The sequence below is a fragment of the Phocoena sinus genome, chromosome 7 (genome assembly GCF_008692025.1).
Source record: "Phocoena sinus isolate mPhoSin1 chromosome 7, mPhoSin1.pri, whole genome shotgun sequence".
Classification (NCBI taxonomy): Eukaryota; Metazoa; Chordata; class Mammalia; order Artiodactyla; family Phocoenidae; genus Phocoena; species Phocoena sinus.
The window spans coordinates 38,861,757-38,881,460 of NC_045769.1; the positions used below are offsets into that span (position 1 = coordinate 38,861,757).

Genomic DNA, 19,704 nt, shown 5'->3' on the forward strand with positions numbered 1-19,704 from the left:
TGCCATTTGCAACAACATGGATGGACCTGAAAGGTATTGTACTTAGTGAAATAAGTCAGACAAAGAAAGACAAATATTATATGTTAACACTTATATGTGGAATCTAAAGAATAAAACAAAGCAATGAAAATAACAAAACAGAGACAGACCCACAGAAATAGAGAATAAACTACTGGTTATCAGTGGGGGGAAGGAAGGTGGGAGGGGCAAAACAGGGGTAGGGGATTAAGAGGTACAAACTACTATGTATAAAATAAATAAGCTACAAGGACTGATTGTTCAGTACAGGGAATATAGCCAATATTTTATAATAACTTTAAATGGAATATGATCTATAAAGTATTGAGTCACTCTGTTGTACACCTGAAACTAATGTAATACTGTAAATCATCTATACTTCAATAAAGAGAGAGAGAACATAGGCTTTCTACATTGGCAGCAAATGACCATGCATAAAATAATTATAATAAAGTTTTATACTGTCACAGAATGAGCCTTGGCTTCACAATTTTAGGTTTCAGTATTATATTATAGGTGTGTAGATAGAAGTCACCTGGATTTGAATAAGGGACCAAACTTAGGGAGGCTTAAAAACTTGTCCAAAGTTATTGAATTAGTAAATGACAGAGCTAAGTCCTCTCAAAATCCAGCAAAACTTAGCTTGACAACTGGCATTAAAAAATTAGAAAACAAAAATCAAAAAATAAAATCTCATTACCTGTAGTCTTCCCTTTTCATAGGCCAGTTTATTTTTACTCTCAGTAATTTTTCCCAAGACATTTTTCACCTGCTGTTGGGCAAGCTGATAAAGCAAACACAGGTATCAGTACCTCTAGGCATAGAATGAATAATCATTTTCTTTCTTAAACAAGTATTTATACCCTTACTATTTCTAAAGTAATGAATCCAGGATTCATATTTATTTGCTATTGCTACCTCTTAGTCTGTCTTTAGACAGCTGATCACAGTGTAATATGAAACATGTAGAGAGACTGCTCATGAAAATATGAGTGCCTTAAGACTCACAGTTGTTCTTTGTTTCCTAATTCTCTTTCTGCTATGTCAAGTATTCCTTTGTAGTTGCAACCTAACGCAGATGTGGGGTGGTTTTATCAGTGGTTGCAGATATGCAATTTGTGGATTATATGCGGTCGGCCCTCTGTATCCACAGGTTCCACATCCACTGGTTAAACCAACTGTGGATCAAAAATATTCAGGAAAAATAAATTTCAAGTTCCAAAAAGCAAAACTTGAATTTGCCACACATGGGCAACTGACAACTATTTAAATAGCATTACATTGTGTTAGGTATTATAAGTAATCTAGAGATGATTTAAAGTATATGGAAGGATGTGCATAGATTATATGCAAATATCACACCATTTTATATAAGGGACTTGAGCATCCACAGATTTTGGTATCTGGAGGGTCCTGGAACCAATTCCCCACAGTTACTGAGGGATGATTGTAGTTATTTAAGACAATGGGAGCTACAAATGATCACAACCATTTGGTCAATAGCAGACATCTCAGTTACCATAGTAAAAGGCAGTAAAAAAAGAAAAAAAAAAAAGAAATGTTTGTCGGAAACTCCAACATTGTTTGATCAAGTACTCAACACAATGTTATCTAGGACAAACATTACTGAAGTCTCTATATTTCATGAAATTACGTATTTAATCATTCAAACAGCCTTTAATAATGAGTTATTTTTTTTCCCTCAGACTTTGTCAGAGGAAGTAACTATAAAATAGTTTTCTCTTGATTAAATTTTGAACCTTACTGATACTTCAGGAACACTATTAGTGACTGAATATAGAAGTTTTCACCTTCCATAATCAATTTCAGTGTTACATCTTAATAACAGGAAATACTGATATTTGCCATATGTCAAAATCATCTTCATAAGTCCATTGTAGGAATAATACACACACAAGCAGATGTGACTAAGAACACGAATTCTTAATCACGTAGGCCAACCAGCTGCACTATGGGTCATTTCCAGTAAATTTTAAGTTCAAAGTCTTAATAATGTTGGTAAATATCCTAAGTTGACATAATCACTATTTCTGGTTTACATTTGCTTAATTTGTGAATAACAGAACAAAAGGGCCTTTTCAGCATTTAAAGCCAAAGAATTTAGATTTTTGTTTTATATTCAACTTTGGGCGAGTCTGTAAAGATGAAACCATGTATGTTGGGATGTTAATTTACACAAGAGACATTCCTCACTATCTCCAACATTGTTACAGCTATTCTTTACTCATCTCTTTGTAGTGCACTTTATTTCATTTTAAATATTGTGAATATTTTCCAAATAAAAGTAAAAACACATTCCAAACTAGATTACTGTATAACATGTAACTCATTTCTTCCTCTGTTCAAAATATTTTCATGACAGCATATATTCTGTTAAGAGGTCACATTAATCTGGAGCATTGTTTTCTCCTTGGTAGTTGTCTTGGCTAGAAGAATTAAGCCATTTTAGACATTCTAGACTCGATAAAAACCTATGGAAAAATTATAAGTAGTGATTAGTCCCACTGTAAAATTATGCACATTCATTTTAAAATTTATACCCAATATTAGATCAGTGGGTAATTAACTATTATGGCTATCTAGGCATTTGTCCTATCAGATCAATATTTATTTCATACTTATACATATTCATACTTCCGGTTTTTTTAAGTTTCACTTTTTCAAAAATAGTTTTTTTAAATAGATCTTTATTGGAGTATAATTGCTTCACAATACTGTGTTAGTTTCTGTGTTAGTACAACAAACTGAATCAGCCATATGCATACATATGTCCCCATATCCCCTCCCTCTTGAGCCTCCCTCCCACCTTCCCTATTCCACCCCTCTAGGTCATCGCAAACCACCGAGCTGATCTCCCTGTGCTATGCTGCTGTTTTCCCACTAGCTATTTTACATTTGGTAGTGTATATATGTCGATGCTACTCTCACTTTGCCCCAGCTTCCCCCTCCCACCCTGTGTCCTCAAGTCCATTCTCTATGTCTGCATTTTTCTTTAAAGGAACTAATTTATTTATTTATTTATTTATTTATTTATTTTGGCTGTGTTGGCTCTTCACTGCTATGCGCGGGCTTTCTCTAGTTGCGCTGAATGGGGGCCACTCTTCCTTGCGGTGCACAGGCCTCTCATTGTGGTGGCCTCTCCCGTTGCAGAGCATAGGCTCCAGGCACGCAGGCCTCAGCAGCTGTGGCACACGGGCTCAGCAGTTGTGGCTTGCAGGCTCCAGAACAGGGCCCAGCTGCTCCGCAGCATGTGGGACCTTCCCAGACCAGAGCTCGAACCTGTGTCCCCCGCATTGGCAGGCAGATTCTCAACCACTGAGCCACCAGGGAAGTCCCTCTATGTCTACATCTTTATTCCTGTCTTGCAACTAGGTTCATCAGTATCATTTTTTTTTTTTTTTAGATTCCATATATATGTGTTAGCATATGGTATTTGTCTTTCTCTTCCTGACTTACTTCACTCTGTATGACAGACGCTAGGTCCATTCACTTTTTTTTTTTTTTTTTTTTTTTTTTTTAATGCGTTACGCGGGCCTCTCACTGTTGTGGCCTCTCCCGTTGCGGAGGACAGGCTCCGGACGCGCAGGCCCAGCGGCCATGGCTCACGGGCCCAGCCGCTCCGCGGCATGTGGGATCTTCCCAGACCGGGGCACGAACCTGTGTCCCCTGCATCGGCAGGCGGACTCTCAACCACTGCGCCACCAGGGAAGCCCCTCCATTCACTTTTAATCGTTGTGTGTTGCTCCCACTAAAGCAAAGGAAAATATTTTTTTAAAGCATTCAGACCAATAAAGTATTGGTTTCAAAATAACCTAAGGAAAATGTAGACTGCTATCAATAAATAGGAGGCTAGTAATAATATATTATCATAACATTAGTCATCAATTAATTTTCTGTCTGTGGAAGACATACAGTCCTCCTTTACCACAATATTTTTCATTTTGGAAACTATGATGTAAAATCATCCCATGAATGCAACATTTGGGATTATGTTTTGATCAAGCCTTCAGCGGAAAATATATCACAAGGATGGCCAATAATGCTACAAAAACAAAGCTACACCATAACCATAAAAGCTGAATTATTTAAAATTTAAAATTCAGTTCCAAGTCCTATAAATCAAAGTGCCCAATGTGTTGCAAAATGTAGGTATAGCTTATAAAAAGTCAAGAGCCAGATTTAACCAAAAATATGCTAGCTATTACAAATAAAAACACTCAAAAATAACTTTGCTTGCCTTCTTGGAATGCGGAAGGCTTTTTATTTTTTTAAATAACTTGGATAGTCTGGGTCTCTTATAAAATGTGTCCAAGAATTTTTCAAATAATGGCACTTTTTTCCTCAATAAAATTCCCTCTTTTAGGCAAAGGCATAAAGAATTCTATTACTCTTTCAAATACACTTTTAAAATAATTTCCCCTTTTTGCCACCAAAGAAAACACTAATGCACTGATAAGTGAAAACTAAGAAAAATCAAAATGTGATACTGTTTGACACAAAATCACTTATTTAAATTTATGACAAACAAAAATAAATTGTTCCAGTTGCTAAAGGAAAGTAGATGGTAAGGCAGTAACTTAAATTACTGTTTTCAGATTATTTAAATAGGCCCTGTACTTAAGAAAATTGATGGAACACCAGAAATTAGAGAGAGACCACTTAAATGAGTGAATATCTCAGATTCTGAGTTGTGGAATGCAGAACTCAATGTAACCTTTGCTTAAATAATCTTGGCAATATACTATAAAGATTATTAATATACAGAGCAAAACAGAAACTAGAGTATCACCTGAGAAACAGCATACAAAGAAAAATGCTAATGGTTAGAATATACATTTTAACTCAAGCACAAAAACATCACTCCTTGGAAAAGCAGGAAGCTAACACAGAAAGAATTATCTTAAGATATGAAAGGTAGGTTGACAAGGATCAACAGTAAGCCACAAAGTGATTTCTAAAATAATTTTAAACATCTGGGTAAGCTCTAAAAGTTAGCAGAAGCTGTTAGAAGGATACATAAAACCAAGAGATAGTAGCATCTTGGTAAAGCTGTTTTATAAGTAGATTGTTAAGAAGGAATTTTATTCAAAATGTTTAACAACCAGTATGACATAGGCCCCCGCAAATGGAACCAACTCTGTCACCCTCACAAGTATACACTGACTGAATGCCACCCTAGTTTTGAGAAATACTACATTTAATACATTGTTTAATTTCAAGTCATTATAATCCTAGTTGTGTATGCAACTAATTTTACTTCTGTCTGGTGCTACCATTTGAAAATGTGTGTTTAAAATACAAATGAGAAGTGGGGCAAATAGTCATTTAACTTGAATCCAGGAATAATAACTTTTTCACATTTGGATCTTTTCTCATCGCATTTCCCTGCATGACTGCCTGTGGTAACGGACTTAAATTACACCATCATTCACAGCAAACAGACTTGTGGTTGCCAAGGGGGAGGGGAGAATGGGGGAGGGAGGGAGTGGGAGTTTGGGGTTAGCAGATGCAAACTATTATATATAGAATATATAAACAACAAGGTCCTACTATATAGCACAGGGAACTATATTCAATATCCTGTGATACACCACAATGGAAAAGAATATTTAAAAATATAGAAGTATAACCAAATCACTTTGCTGTACAGCAAACATTAACACAACATTGTAAATCAACTATATTTCAATAAAAAATTTTAAAAATTACACAGTCATTAAAGTCTGAAATGGCAAACATAAACCTAAAATTAGGAAGTGTGAGAAAAAGAAGAAATGATATTTATACAAGTATACTTGCGGCGAGCTGCTTCTGACCAGCAGAATGACGAATCACCACACGCTAGATTCTTCTCGCATCACACTTTATTGGAGTACAGCTTGGTTTCGGGCGGATGGAAGGAAGACCCCGTATGCTCGAGCCTGTCTGCTTATATAAGGGCTTAAGGACTCGTGTAAGTCCCTGATTCGTCCGTATGGTTTATCGCATTTCGCAAGCCGGACTTTGGATAGGCCACTGCTTCAAAACCTGATTAGTATATTAGGTGCATACGCCCTAGCGGCATACTTAGTGCATGCGTAATGGCTATCCGGCCGCGCCCTACATCTCCCCCTTTTTTCTTTTCGACCATTGCAGCGGACATTGACCTGTACCAGTGCTCATACCGGGGTATGTACACGGTGTACCGGTAGTTTCCGCTTGCATTCGCAGACACCCTCCTGCGTGCAATGCTCGCAATCGAACTGCAGGGTGCAAGGGCTGTCTTCACGTGGCATGGGCTCCTCATGGAGGTGCAATGGTAACGAGACCTCTCCGTGCAGAGGCAGCCCCTAGGGCCGATCCCCTATAGAGGTGCAATGGCGGCAAGGCCCCTCTGTGCAAGGGCGATCATATGTTTTTTAGGGTGGAGAGCCAGGCTGCGGGGGACTCGCCTTCACTGATGGCCACAAGCGCCTGAGTGAGCATTATCCTATCTCGCCGGGTTCGAATGCGAATACGACAGACCAACCAGAGACACAACACTATCCCAAACAAACAGCAGGCTGCGAACAGTCCCACACCCACCCATTCCTTAAAAAAGGAAAATGCTCTAGCTAGCCATGCGGTAAATTCTCCAAGTCACTGGATCCACTCTGGTTGCATTCAGCTGCAGGATATTCAACTTCTGCTTAAATATCCCCTGGCAGCCTCTGCAAGATCCTTAAGTATTTTATAATCCACCATCTCATAATATCTTTGACGCGTGGCTGGGTCTTCAAACACTGGAAAAGCTGTGGGTACCTGAGACCAGACTTCTCTGGGTATGAATGTACACTTTGGCGGTTCCCGAACCGCAGCGCCAGGGGGGGCGCTAGCAATAAAAGCGGAAGTCTGAGTACATGTTAAAGCTTTTGATTTAGCAGAAGCACAAAATGGCGGACGAGCACCCGCAGAGGCACAAAATGGCGGACGAGCACATGGGGAACTGCCATATCGTCCTCTTTCATATTCGGCAGCTGCTTCTTCCAGATCCGCCTCCTCGGGATTCAACTCATCTTGAGACAAATAAAGTGCTTTAAATTCATCTAAAAGTGGATACAATCCTGGCGTTGCATCCGATTTTTCTATTTGTTTTTCTCTCCTTTTCCTAGGATTCTTAGGCCTATCTACCGTAGTCCCTATATTTTCACTTTCTGACGCACTATCTTGATATATGCTAAGAGCTTTACGGCCCATCTGTACAATATCTTCGCATTTCCTTTCTCTTAAGCACGAATGTATCATTCTCCATAACGGAAACGTGCCTCGAGAGAGCTCCCCCATTTTGTGACGATCAGCCAAGTCCTTCCCCAGTTTTTCCCAAGATGGAACAGTCAGGCTTCCAGACACCGCAAACCATGGGGCGGCACCATCAATATCCTGCAACAGTTTACTAATAGTTTTATGTGAAATCTTAAGTCCTCGATCGTTCAGAAGGGCTTGGATGGGCTCATGGAATCCAACGGTTGGTTCCGCGGATGAACTATTCCCCATAGTTCACTCTCATATATGAACAACTTGCTAAAGCGGGAAGATCTCTGACCTATCTAATGGCCAGGGGAGACACACTCGGTCGGGCTGATGGCACCGTAGCCACACGCAGACAAAAGTGCGACAGCTACGAAGAGAACGAAAGCGAAAATAAAAATCTCGGGCTCTATTGCAGCAAAAAACATACCTAAACTGGACTACTTAATGGCGGTTCACTCCGTGTGTCGAGTTCTGAATCGGTCCTCCATGCGGGGTGCGCAGGTTCCCGGGTTTCGGCACCACTTGCGGCGAGCCGCTTCTGACCAGCAGAATGACGAATCACCACATGCTAGATTCTTCTCGCATCACACTTTATTGGAGTACAGCTTGGTTTCGGGCGGATGGAAGGAAGACCCCGTATGCTCGAGCCTGTCTGCTTATATAAGGGCTTAAGGACTCGTGTAAGTCCCTGATTCGTCCGTATGGTTTATCGCATTTCGCAAGCCGGACTTTGGATAGGCCACTGCTTCAAAACCTGATTAGCATATTAGGTGCATACGCCCTAGCGGCATACTTAGTGCATGCGTAATGGCTATCCGGCCGCGCCCTACATATACTGTATATGCTGGCCCTGTGAGGGGCACTTTACTCACAGTATGACATTTAATCCTCACAGCCTGGTAAGACAGACATGACCCTCTTTGTGCTCTACCGAATCAACATTTCTTAAACACCTATTATGTATTAGGCGCTATGGTAGGCAAGAGAGTATACAGATGAGTAACTACTCTTCTTGCATTAGAAGAGAGTGAAGGCAGATACATAAGCAGGTCAATTTCTAACTTAGTAGTTAGAAATGTAGTAACTATTTTGATATGGGTATGCACAGTAGAACCCCACAGTTAGGGGAGATCCCCTTGGTGCTGAAGGCCATAGAGGTTAAGAACTTGCCCAGGTCACACAGTAAATGGAGCCAAGTATTGTAACCAGGTCTGAATTTAAATCTGTGGTGTGGCACACACAACACACTCATATGTATATCTCTAAAAATCAGTAAGAGGTTATACTGGAGGGTAGTTTTTATTGAGAATTTCAAGTGTTAATTCTCAAAGAACAAAAATATACTGCCGGCATTGAATAGGTTTAATAACAATAGGTTTAAAAACCAATAGGCAATAGGTTTAATAACATTGCTCGGATTGAAAAAAGAAAAAAAAAGTTCTTAACCTCTCAAGACTCATACAGCCAAGTGAAGCACTTCCAGGCAGGCTTGGTCAGAGAAGGTTCTATGCATAGACATATAAGCTGGAATTGAGGTATGGGATATCACTGGGAGACCTTAATCAAGAGGTGCTGTGGACAGGCAAGAATCAACATTGAGCAAATCACTTGCAAGACCCGTCAAAGTCACTAATAGGATAAGGCCACAGTCCTGCTCACTGGCAGTAGAGACATGAAAGAATCATGCAGACTGAGATATGGTCTTCCAGAGAGACCCAAACCAGGTGGGTGGATAAGCCCAGCTGAGGCCTGGCCAACAGGAAAGGACATGGATGAATCTTTAATCTTGGGGGAGGGAGGCATGGTTTGAGACAGTACCAGGAATTAGAGCTAATGCACCTTGCTGCTCTGATAGGAACTTATAAGCTTTCTTCTGAGACAGTTGAGATACTAAGAATTCAATAAATGTTAGCAATGCTCTACGTGCTTTACATGTATTAACTTACTTAACCTCAACAACCTCCTAATAATAGTATGATTATCCCCATTTTGACAGATTAAGAAACTCAGGCTCCAAGAGGTTAAGGATCACACCCAAGGTCACAGCCAAAATTGAAACATAGATAATCTGGCTCTAAAGCCATGAAAATGTAAGAGTATTTATACATGTATTTTTAATTTTTATTTATTTATTTTTGGCTGTATGGGGTCTTCGTTGCTACACACGGGCTTTCTCTAGTTGCAGTGAGCAGGGGGCTACTCTTCATTGGGGTGCATGAGCTTCTCATTGCAGTGGCTTCTCTTTGTTGCAGAGCACAGGCTCTAGGCATGTGGGCTTCAGTAGTTGTGGCACGAGGGCTCAGCAGTTGTGGCTCGCGGGCTCTAGAACGCAGGCTCAGTAGTTGTGGCGCACGGGCTTAGTTGCTCCGTGGCATGTGGGATCTTCCTGGACCAGGGCTCGAACCCGTGTCTCCTGCATTGGCAGGCAGATTCTTAACACTGCACCACCAGGGAAGTCCCAGGATTTAGATTTAGTCTCTGTAATTTTTTATAGTTGAAGTAATGAGCAGCTTATGACAGAGTCTGAAAGAATTTATTTCCGATTAAGGCAGACTTCACATCAGCGCCTTCTTTGGAATTTTGAAAGATGATTTGCATGTTATAGAAGCAATGGCTAATTCTTTCTCAAGTATTCAGAAGCACGGGAAACTTATTAGCTGTTTAACATAACAATCATCTCTTTAAATCTCCTTCACCTGGAGATGTTTTAAGAATCCTACCATTTATTTGTAATGGATTGACCTTGTCAAATAGCTTTTAGGAATCCAACTTACTATTGATTTCCTAATGGATGGAACTGTCAGAAAGAGAAAAAAAATACAAGTTTGTTCCTCACAATTTATGGAAAAGAAAATATTTTAAAACGTTAGAAATATTGGTGCTTTTCAGCATTATAGATCCTCTGTGTAGGCAGACATTTAAAGGCTGTCTTAAACTCTTGTTTTCCTAAATCCTCTATTGTCTGAATACCATAGGGCTCTCTGACATATTTAACCTGCATTATTCAGACTTGTGATAATTATCAAAAAAAAAAAAAAAAAAAAAAGAAGGAAACCCATCTCCTGATTTCTGATTGTTTTTTAAAACTCATAGTCATTAATTGCTACTTTAGACTGACTTTTAATACCCCCAATGGTAATCAGAAGTTGCTTGCTCAAGTTCTAGGGAAGCAATTTGATCTGCCAGTTGCTTATTCTTTTCCTCTAGAGTCTGCAGGTTGCAGGTTAATGCATTTATGTCTACCTTTAGACGAAAAAAGAGAAAAGAATTCTACGCCAGATCCAAAAATATTATCTTGTTTTTAAAATGACATTTTTAACTGTAAAATAAATGGCATCTTATGAATATGTTTCACTGCTTTTTAGTTGTCTTTAGCCGGAGAGTTATTACAAATTGCATAGTGTACATTTACTAGAAGTGAAAGTCCTTCTGGTACTTGGTACTTATTTATATATTAACTCAAGCATATAAATATAGATGCAAAAATACTCCAAAAAATATTAGTAAAATGAATCCGGCAATATATAAAAGGATAACAAATCAGGACTAAGTGTAGTTTATTCCAGTAATACACGGCTTGTTCAACATTCAAAATTAATTACTATAATTCACCACATCAATAGGCTATACAAGAAAAACCATATGACCATCTCAATAGACACACACAGAAAAAGCATTTCACAAAATTCAAATTAATTTATGATAAAAACCCAGTAACCTAGAAATGAAAGGGAACCATCTCTATGTGATAAATTATGTCTGTAAAAACCTACAACTAGTATCAGTATTGGTGGAAGACTGAATGTTTTCCCCTAAGACTGGGAAAAAGGCAAGGATATCTGCTTTTGCCATTCCTATTCAGTATCATACGGGAGGACTTAGCTGGTGCAACAAGGTAAGAAAAAGTGATAAAAAGCATAGAAATTGGAAAGAGAGAAATAAAACTGTCTCTACTTACAACAGACATGATAGTCTACATAGGAAATCCCAAAGAATCTACAAAAGAAATCCTAGAATAAGTGAGTTTAGTAAGGTTGAAGGATACAAGGTCAAATCAATTGTATTTCTATATATTAGCAACAAACAATCGGAAACTGATATTTCTTAAAAGTTCCACTTATAACAGTACCAAAATCCATGAAATTCTTAGGTACAAATCTAAGAAAAAAATATGTCCAATATTTGACATGCTGAAAACTACAGTATGCTGACAAGATAAATCAAAAGCCTAAATAAAATGGTGAGACTTACTGTGTCCCTGTATTAGGAAGATACAATATTGCTAAGATGTCAATTCTCTTTAATCCCAATTTAAATTGTGTGGGATAATTTACCAGTGTCCACCCTTTGGTGGGGTCTAGACTGTGAGGCTAAAAAAAAATGCCCTGTAAGAAATGCTAAAGGGAACTCTTCAGGTTGAAATAAAAGGGGATTAGATAATAACTGGAATCCACATAAAGAAATAAAGGGTACCAGAAAATGTAGCAACATAGGTACATGTAGAAGACATATAAATATGTAGTTTTTGTTTGTAACTCTGTTATGTATAAATCAAAAATATATAGTAAAAGAAAGGTTAAGGGAATTAAAATAGTGCACCAGAAATATCTGCTTAACACAAAGGAAGGCAGTACTGGAGAAACAGAGGAACAAATATCACATAAAACATACAAAAAAATAGTAAAGTAGCAGATGTAAATCCTACCTTATGGGTAATTATGTTAAATATTAATGGATTAAACACTCCAACTAAGAAGCAGAGACAGGCAGAATAAATTTTTTTAAAGACCCAACTGTATGCTGTTTATAAGAGACACACTTTAGATCCAAAGACACAAATGGGTTGAAAATAAAAGGATGGAAAAAGATATATGATGTAAACAGTAATCTGAAAAGAGCTGGAGTGGCTACACTAACATGAGACAAAGTAGATATTAAGACAAAAATCTGTGAGATAAAGAAGGACATTATATACTGAAAAAAGGATCAACCCATTAAGAAGATAACATTTATAAATGCATTTGCATCTAACGACACAACCCCAATGAAGCAAAAACAATACAGCAAAAACTGACAGAATTGAAGGGAGAAATAACAATTCAACACTAACAAAGACTTAATATCCCTCTTTCAATAATAGGTGGAACAGTTAAATGATCAATGAAGAAACAGCTGATGACTTGAACAACACTATAAAGCAACTGGACCTAACAGACATCTTTGGAACACTCCTCCAAACAATAATAGAATACACATTTTTCTCAAGTGCACATGAAGCATGCTCTAGGATATACCACATGTTAAACCATAAAACAACTCTCAATAAATTTGAAAGGACTGAAATTATATAAAGTATGTTCTCCAGCAACAATGAAATAAAATTAAATGAATAAAAGAAGGAAATTTGGAAAATTCACATATATGGGGAAATTCAACAACATATTTCTAAATAACCAATGGGTCAAAGAGGAAATTACAAAGGAAATTAAAGAATATTTTGAGATGAATGAAAATGAACATATAACATGATAAACAAAATGTATGGTATGCAGCTAAGGTGGTGCTTAGAGGGAAATCTGTAGCTGTATAAACTTATATTTAAAAAAAGAGAAATATCTCATATCAATAACCTAAGCGTCCATCTTAAGAACCTAGAAAAAAGGGGCTTCCCTGGTGGCGCTGTGGTTGAGAGTCTGCCTGCCGATGCAGGGGACATGGGTTCGTGCCCCGGTCCAGGAAAATCCCACATGCCACGGAGTGGCTGGGCCCTTGAGCCATGGCCGCTGAGACTACGCGTCTGGAGCCTGTGCTCTGCAATGGGAGAGGCCACAACAGTGAGAGGCCCGTGTACTGCAAAAAAAAAAAAAAAAAAAAAAAGAACCTAGAAAAAGAAAAGCAAACTGAAAGCAAGCAAAAGGAAGAAAATAATAAGGATTATAGCAGAAATAAAACAGAGGCTAGAAAAACAATAGAGAAAATCAGTAAAACCAGAAGTTAGTTCTTTGACAAGATCAACAAAACTGACAAACCACTGTGGTATTAACCAAGAAAAAAAAAATAAAGAATACAAATGAAAGAAGAGACATTATATTGAACTTCCAGAAATAAAAAAGGGGCTACTATGAACAACTGCATGCCAATAAATTTCATAGCCTAGATGAAATGGACAAATTCCTAGAAAGACCCAAATGACTGAAACTCAAAAAAAAAAAAGTAGAAATATGAATTGAACTATAACAAATAAAGAGACTGGATCAATAATAATAATAATTAAAAACAAAACACTCCCCACAAAGAAAAACCTAGAACCAGATGGTTTCACTGTTGAATTCTACGAAACACTGAAAGAATTAACACCAATCCCTCACAAAGTCTTCTCAAAATAGAAGGAGAGGGAACACTATCAAATCATTTTAAGAGGCCAATATTATTGAATACCTTGATACCAAAACCAAAGACGTCACAAGAAAATAACCCAAAAAAACTATGGGATAACCCTTATTAATATAGATTTTTAAATCCTCAGCAAAATAATAGCAAGCCAAATCAAACAACATATGAAAAGGTTTATACACCATGATCAAGTGAAATTTATCCCCCAAAGGAAAACCTGGTTCAACATTTGAAATCAATCAATGTAATACACCTTAGTAATAGAATAAAGGACAAAATCCACAAGATTATTCCAACAGATATAGAAAAGGCAACTGAACAAGTTCAACATATTTTCATGATAAAAATTCCCAACAAACTAGGAATAGAAGGGAATTTCCTCATCCTGATCATGGGCATTTAGGAAAAGCACACAGCTAACATCATACTTAATGGTGCCAAACTGAAAGCTAACCCTCTAAACTCAGGAACAAAACAAGGATGTCTGCTCTCATCACTTCTATTCAACCTCTCATGGCTGGAGGTTCTAGCCAAAGCAATTACACAAGAAAAAGAAACAAATGGCAACAAATTGGAAAGGAAAAAATAAAGCTATCTCCATTTGCAAATGGCACAATCTTATATAGAGAAAATATATACTCTATTGTTAAGATCACAATACTCTCCAAATTGACCTACAGGATCAATACAAACCCTATCAAAATTCCAGCTCCTCTTTTTTTGCAGAAATGGGAAATCTGATCCTGAAATTCATATAGAAATGCAAGGATCCAGAATAGCCAGAACAATCTCAAAAAAAAAAAATAAAGTTGGAGGACTCACACGTCTCAGTTTTAAAACTTATTACAAAGCTACAGTAATCAAGACCATGTGGTACTGGCATATGTACGGTCATATATATCAATGCAATGGAATTGAGAGTCCAGAAATAAGCCCATGCATCTATGGTTAACTAGATTTTGACAAGGGAGCCAAGATCATTCAATAGAAAGAACAGTCTTCCAACAAATCGTCCTGGGATAACTGGATATCCACAGTCAAAATAATGAAGTTAAACCTCTACCTCATACCATATATAAAATTTAACACAAAATGAACCAAAGATCAAAATGTAGTCTGTAAAACTATAAAATTTTTAGAATAAAAAATGGGTGCAGGATGACAGTTGCAAGATGGGGGAGTAGAAGGACATGAGCTCACTCCTTCATACAAAAACACCAAAATCACAACTAACTGCTGAACAACCATAGAAAATAAAACACTAGAACCTACCTAAAGAGACACCCTACATCCAAAGACAAAGAGGAAGCCACAACAAGATGGTATGAGGGGCACAACTGCAATAAAATCAAATCCCATACCCACTGGGTGGGCGACCCACAAACTAGAAAGTAATTATACCTGAAAAGTTCTCCCACAGGACTGAAAGTCCAGAGCCCCATGTCAGCCTTCCCAGCGTGGGGGCCTGGTAAGAGGAGGAGGAGCCCCCAGAGAATCTGGTTTTGAAGGCCAGCGGGGTTTGATCGCAGGAATTCCACAGGATTGGGGAAACAGAAACTCCACTCTTGGAGGGCACAGACAAGGTCTCATGTGCACCAGGACCCAGGGAAAAATAGCAGTGACTTCATAAGAGACTGGGCCAGACCTACCTGCTAGTATTGGAGGGTCTCCTGGAGAGGCAGGGGAGGAGCTGTGGCTCACTGCAGGTACAAAGACACTGGCAGCAGTAGTTGTGGGGAGTAATCATTAGCATGAGCACTCCTGGAGGGAGGCAGCCATTTCCTCCCAATGACCTAGCCCCACCCAACAGCCTGTAGGCTCCAGTGCTGGGACACCTCAGGCCAAACAACGAACAGGGCAGGAATACAGTCCCACCCATCAGCAGACAGGCTGCTTAAAGTCTTCCTGAGCATGGCCCTGCCCAGAGGGACAAGAACCAGCTCTACCCACCAGTGGCCAGGAAGCAGGAAGCCTGCACAAGCCTCTTAGACAGCCTCATCCACCAGAGGGCAGACAGCAGAAGCAAGAAGAACTACAATCCTGCAGCTTGTGGAATGGAAACCGCAATCACAGAAAGTTAGACAAAATGAGACGGCAAAGGAATATGTCCCAGATGAAAGAACAAGATAAAACACCAGAAGAACAACTAAGTGAAGTGGAGATAGGCCATCTACCGGAAAAAGAATTCAGAGTAATGATATCGAAGATGTTCCAAGATCTCAGGAAAAGAATAGAGGCACAGACTGAGAAGATACAAGAAATGTTTAAAAAAGACATAGAAGAACTAAAGACCAAACAGAGATGTACAATACAATAACTGAAACGAAAAATACACTAGAAGGAATCAATAGCAGAATAACTGAGGCAGAAGAATGGATAAATGAGCTGGAAGACAGAATGGTGGAAATCACTGCCATGGAGCAGAATAAAGAAAAAAGAATGAAAAGAAATGAAGACAGTCTAAGAGACTTCTGGGACAACATTAAATGCACCAACATTCACATTATAGGCCTCCCAGAATGAGAACAGAGAGAGAAAGGACCTTTGAAAATATTTGAAGAGATAACAGCTGAAAACTTCCCTAACATGGAAAAGGAAACAGTAACCCAAGTCCAGGAAGCAAAGAGACTCCCAGGTAGGATGAACCCAAGGAGGAATATGCCAGGACACACAGTAATCAAACTGACAAAAATTAAAGACAAAGAAAAGATATTAAAAGCAACAAGGGAAAAGCAACAAATAATATACAAAGGAATTCCCGTAAGGTTATCAAGTGATTTCTCAGCAGAAACTCTGCAGGCCAGAGGCAGTGGCAAGATATATTTAAAGTGATGAAAGGAAAGAACTTAAAACCAGGAATACTCTACCCAGCAAGGCGCTCATTCAGATTTGAAGGAGAAATCAAAAGCTTTATAGACAAGCAAAAGCCAAGAGAATTAAGCACCACCAGACCAGCTTTGCAACAAATGCTAAAGGAACTTCTCTAGGTGGAAAAGAAAAGGCCACAACTAGAAACAAGAAAATTATGAATGGAAAGCTCACCAGTAAAGGCAAACATACAGTTAATGTAGGAAATCATCTGCACACAAATATGATATCAAAACCAGTAACTGTGAGAAGAGGAGAGCACAAATGCAGGATATTGGAATTGCATTTGAAATTAAAAGACTAGTAACTTAAAGCAATCTTCTTTATATATAGGCTGCTATATCAAAAGCTCATGGGAACCATAAGCCGAAAATCTGCAATAGATACACAAAAAAGAAAAAGGAATCGAAACACAACATTAAAGTTAGTCATCAAATCACAAAATAAGAGAACAAAAGAGGAGGAAAGAAGAAAGACCTACAAAAACAAATCCAGGGAATTCCCTGGTGGTCCAATGGTTAGGACTTGGCACTTTCACTGCCATGTCCCAAGTTCAATCCCTGGTCAGGGTACTAAGATTTCACAAAACAAGGGGTGCAGCCAAAAAAACCCACAAAAAAACCAAAATCCAAAACAATTACGAAAATGGCAAGAGGAACACACATATTGATAATTACCTTAAATGTAAATGGATTAAATGCTCCAACCAAAAGACACGGAATGGCTGAATGGATACAAAAACAAGATCCGTATATATGTTGTCTATAAGAGACCCACCTCAGATCTAGGGACACATACAGACTGAAAGTGAGAGGATGGAAAAAGATATTCCATGCAAATAGAAATCAAAAGAAAGCTGGGGTAGCCATACTCATATCAGACAAAATAGACTTTAAAATAAAGACTGTTACAAGAGATAAAGAAGGACACTACATAATGATCAAGAAATCGATCTAAGAAGAAGCTATAACAATTGAAAACATATATGTACCCAATATAGGAGCACTCCAATATATAAGGCAAATACTAACAGCCATAAAAAGAGAAATTGACAGTAATACAATAATAGTGGGGGACTTTAACACCCCACTTTCATCCAAGAACAGATCATCCAGACAGAAAATCAATAAGGAAACAAAGGCCTTAAATGACACATTAGACCAGATGGACTTAACTGATATTTATAGAGCATTTCATTCAAAAGCAGCAGAGTACACATTCTTCTGAAGTGCACATGGAACATTCTCCAGGACTGATCACAAAGCGAGTCTTGGTAACTTTAAGGAAACTGAAATCATATCAAGCATTTTTTCCAACCACAATGCTATGAGATTAGAAATCAACTACAAGAAAAAACTGTAAAAAACACAAACATGTGGAGGCTAAACAATATGTTACTAAACAACCAATAGATCACTGAAGAAATCAAAGAGGAAATAAAACAATACTAACAGACAAATGAAAACCAAACCACAATGATCCAAAATCTGCAAAAGCAGTTCTAACAGGGAAGTTTCTAGCAATAAAATCTTACCTTAGGAAACAAGAAAAATCACATATAAACAACCTAACCTTACACCTAAAGCAACTAGAGAAAGAAGAACAAACAAAACCCAAAGTTAGTAGAAGGAAAAAAATTATAAAGATCAGAGCGGAGAGAAATGAAATAGAGACAAAGAAAACAACAGAAAAGATCAATGACACTAAAAGCTGGTTCTTTGAGAAGATAAACAAAATTGATAAACCTTTAGCCAGACTCATCGAGAAAAAGGGAGAGGGCTCAAATCAGTAAAATTAGATATGAAAAAGGAGAAGTTACAACAATCACCATAGAAATACAAAGGATCATAAGAGACTGCTACAAGCAACTATATGCCAATAAAATAGAAAACCTAGAAAAAATGGACAAGTTCTTAGAAAAATATAATCTCCCAAGACTGAACCAGAAAGATATACAAAATATGAACAGGCCAACCACAAACACTGAAATTAAAACTGTGCTTTATAAACTCCCAACAAACAGAAGTCCAGGACCAGATGGCTTCACAGGCGACTTCTTTCAAACATTTAGAGAAGTGTTAATACTTATCCTTCTGAAGCTATTCCAAAACACTGCAGAGGAGGGAACACTCCCAAACTCATTCTATGAGGCCACCATCACCCTGATACCAAAACCAGACAAAGATACCACAAAAAAAGGAAAATTACAGGCCAATATCATTGATGAACACAGATGCAAAAATCCTCAACAAAATACTAGCAAACCAAATCCAACAATACATTAAAAGGATCATACACTACGATCAAGTGGAATTTATCCCAGGGATGCAAGGATTTTTCAGTATCTACAAATTAATCCGTGTGATACACCACATCAACAAATTGAAGAATAAAAACCATATGATCCTCTCAATAGATGCAGAAAAAGCTTTTGACAAAATTCAACACCCATTTATGATAAAAACTCTACAGAAAGTGAGCATAGAGAGAACCTACCTCAACATAATAAAGGCTGTATATGACAAACCTACAGCTAACGTCATACTCAACTGTGAATAGCTGAAAGCACATCCCCTAAGATCAGGAACAAGACAAGGATGTCCACTCTCACCACTTTTATTCAACACAGTTTTGGAAGTCCTAGTCATGGCAATCAGAGAAGAAAAAGAAATAAAGGAATCCAAACTGGAAAAGAAGAAGTAAAACTGTCACTGTTTGCAGGTGACATGATACTATACATAGAAAATCCTAAAGATGCTACCAGAAAACTACTAGAGCTCATCAATGAATTCAGTCAAGTTTCAGGATACAAAATTAATACACAGAAATCTGTTGCATTTCTATACACTAACAATGAGAGATCAGAAGGAGAAATTAAGGAAACAATCCCAATTACCATCGTATTAAAAAGAATAAAACACCTAGGAATAAACTTACCTAAGGAGGCAAAAGACCATTATTCTGAAAACTATAAGATGCTGATGAAAGAAATCAAGGATGACACAGATGGAAAGATATACCATGTCCTTGGATTGGAAGAATCAACATTGTCAAAATGACTATACTACCCAAGACAATCTACAGATTCGATGAAATCCCTACCAAATTACCAATGGCATTTTTCACAGAACTAGA

At 38.0% G+C, this 19,704-nt stretch overlaps 1 protein-coding gene across 7 annotated transcripts in view; it reads right to left on the reverse strand.

Moving 5' to 3' along the window:
• The window catches only part of CCDC150 (coiled-coil domain containing 150), a 103,413-nt gene that overhangs the window by 41,534 nt on the left and 42,175 nt on the right, over positions 1 to 19,704 (reverse strand). For 5 of the 7 annotated variants that reach the window (XM_032638652.1, XM_032638653.1, XM_032638649.1 and 2 more), the window contains one exon: positions 719 to 802. The exons of the other annotated variants lie outside the window; for them this stretch is intronic. In XM_032638652.1, the coding sequence (XP_032494543.1) occupies positions 719 to 802 (84 nt within the window). The remainder of the gene's footprint in view (positions 1 to 718; positions 803 to 19,704) is intronic. 7 annotated transcript variants of the gene reach the window in all.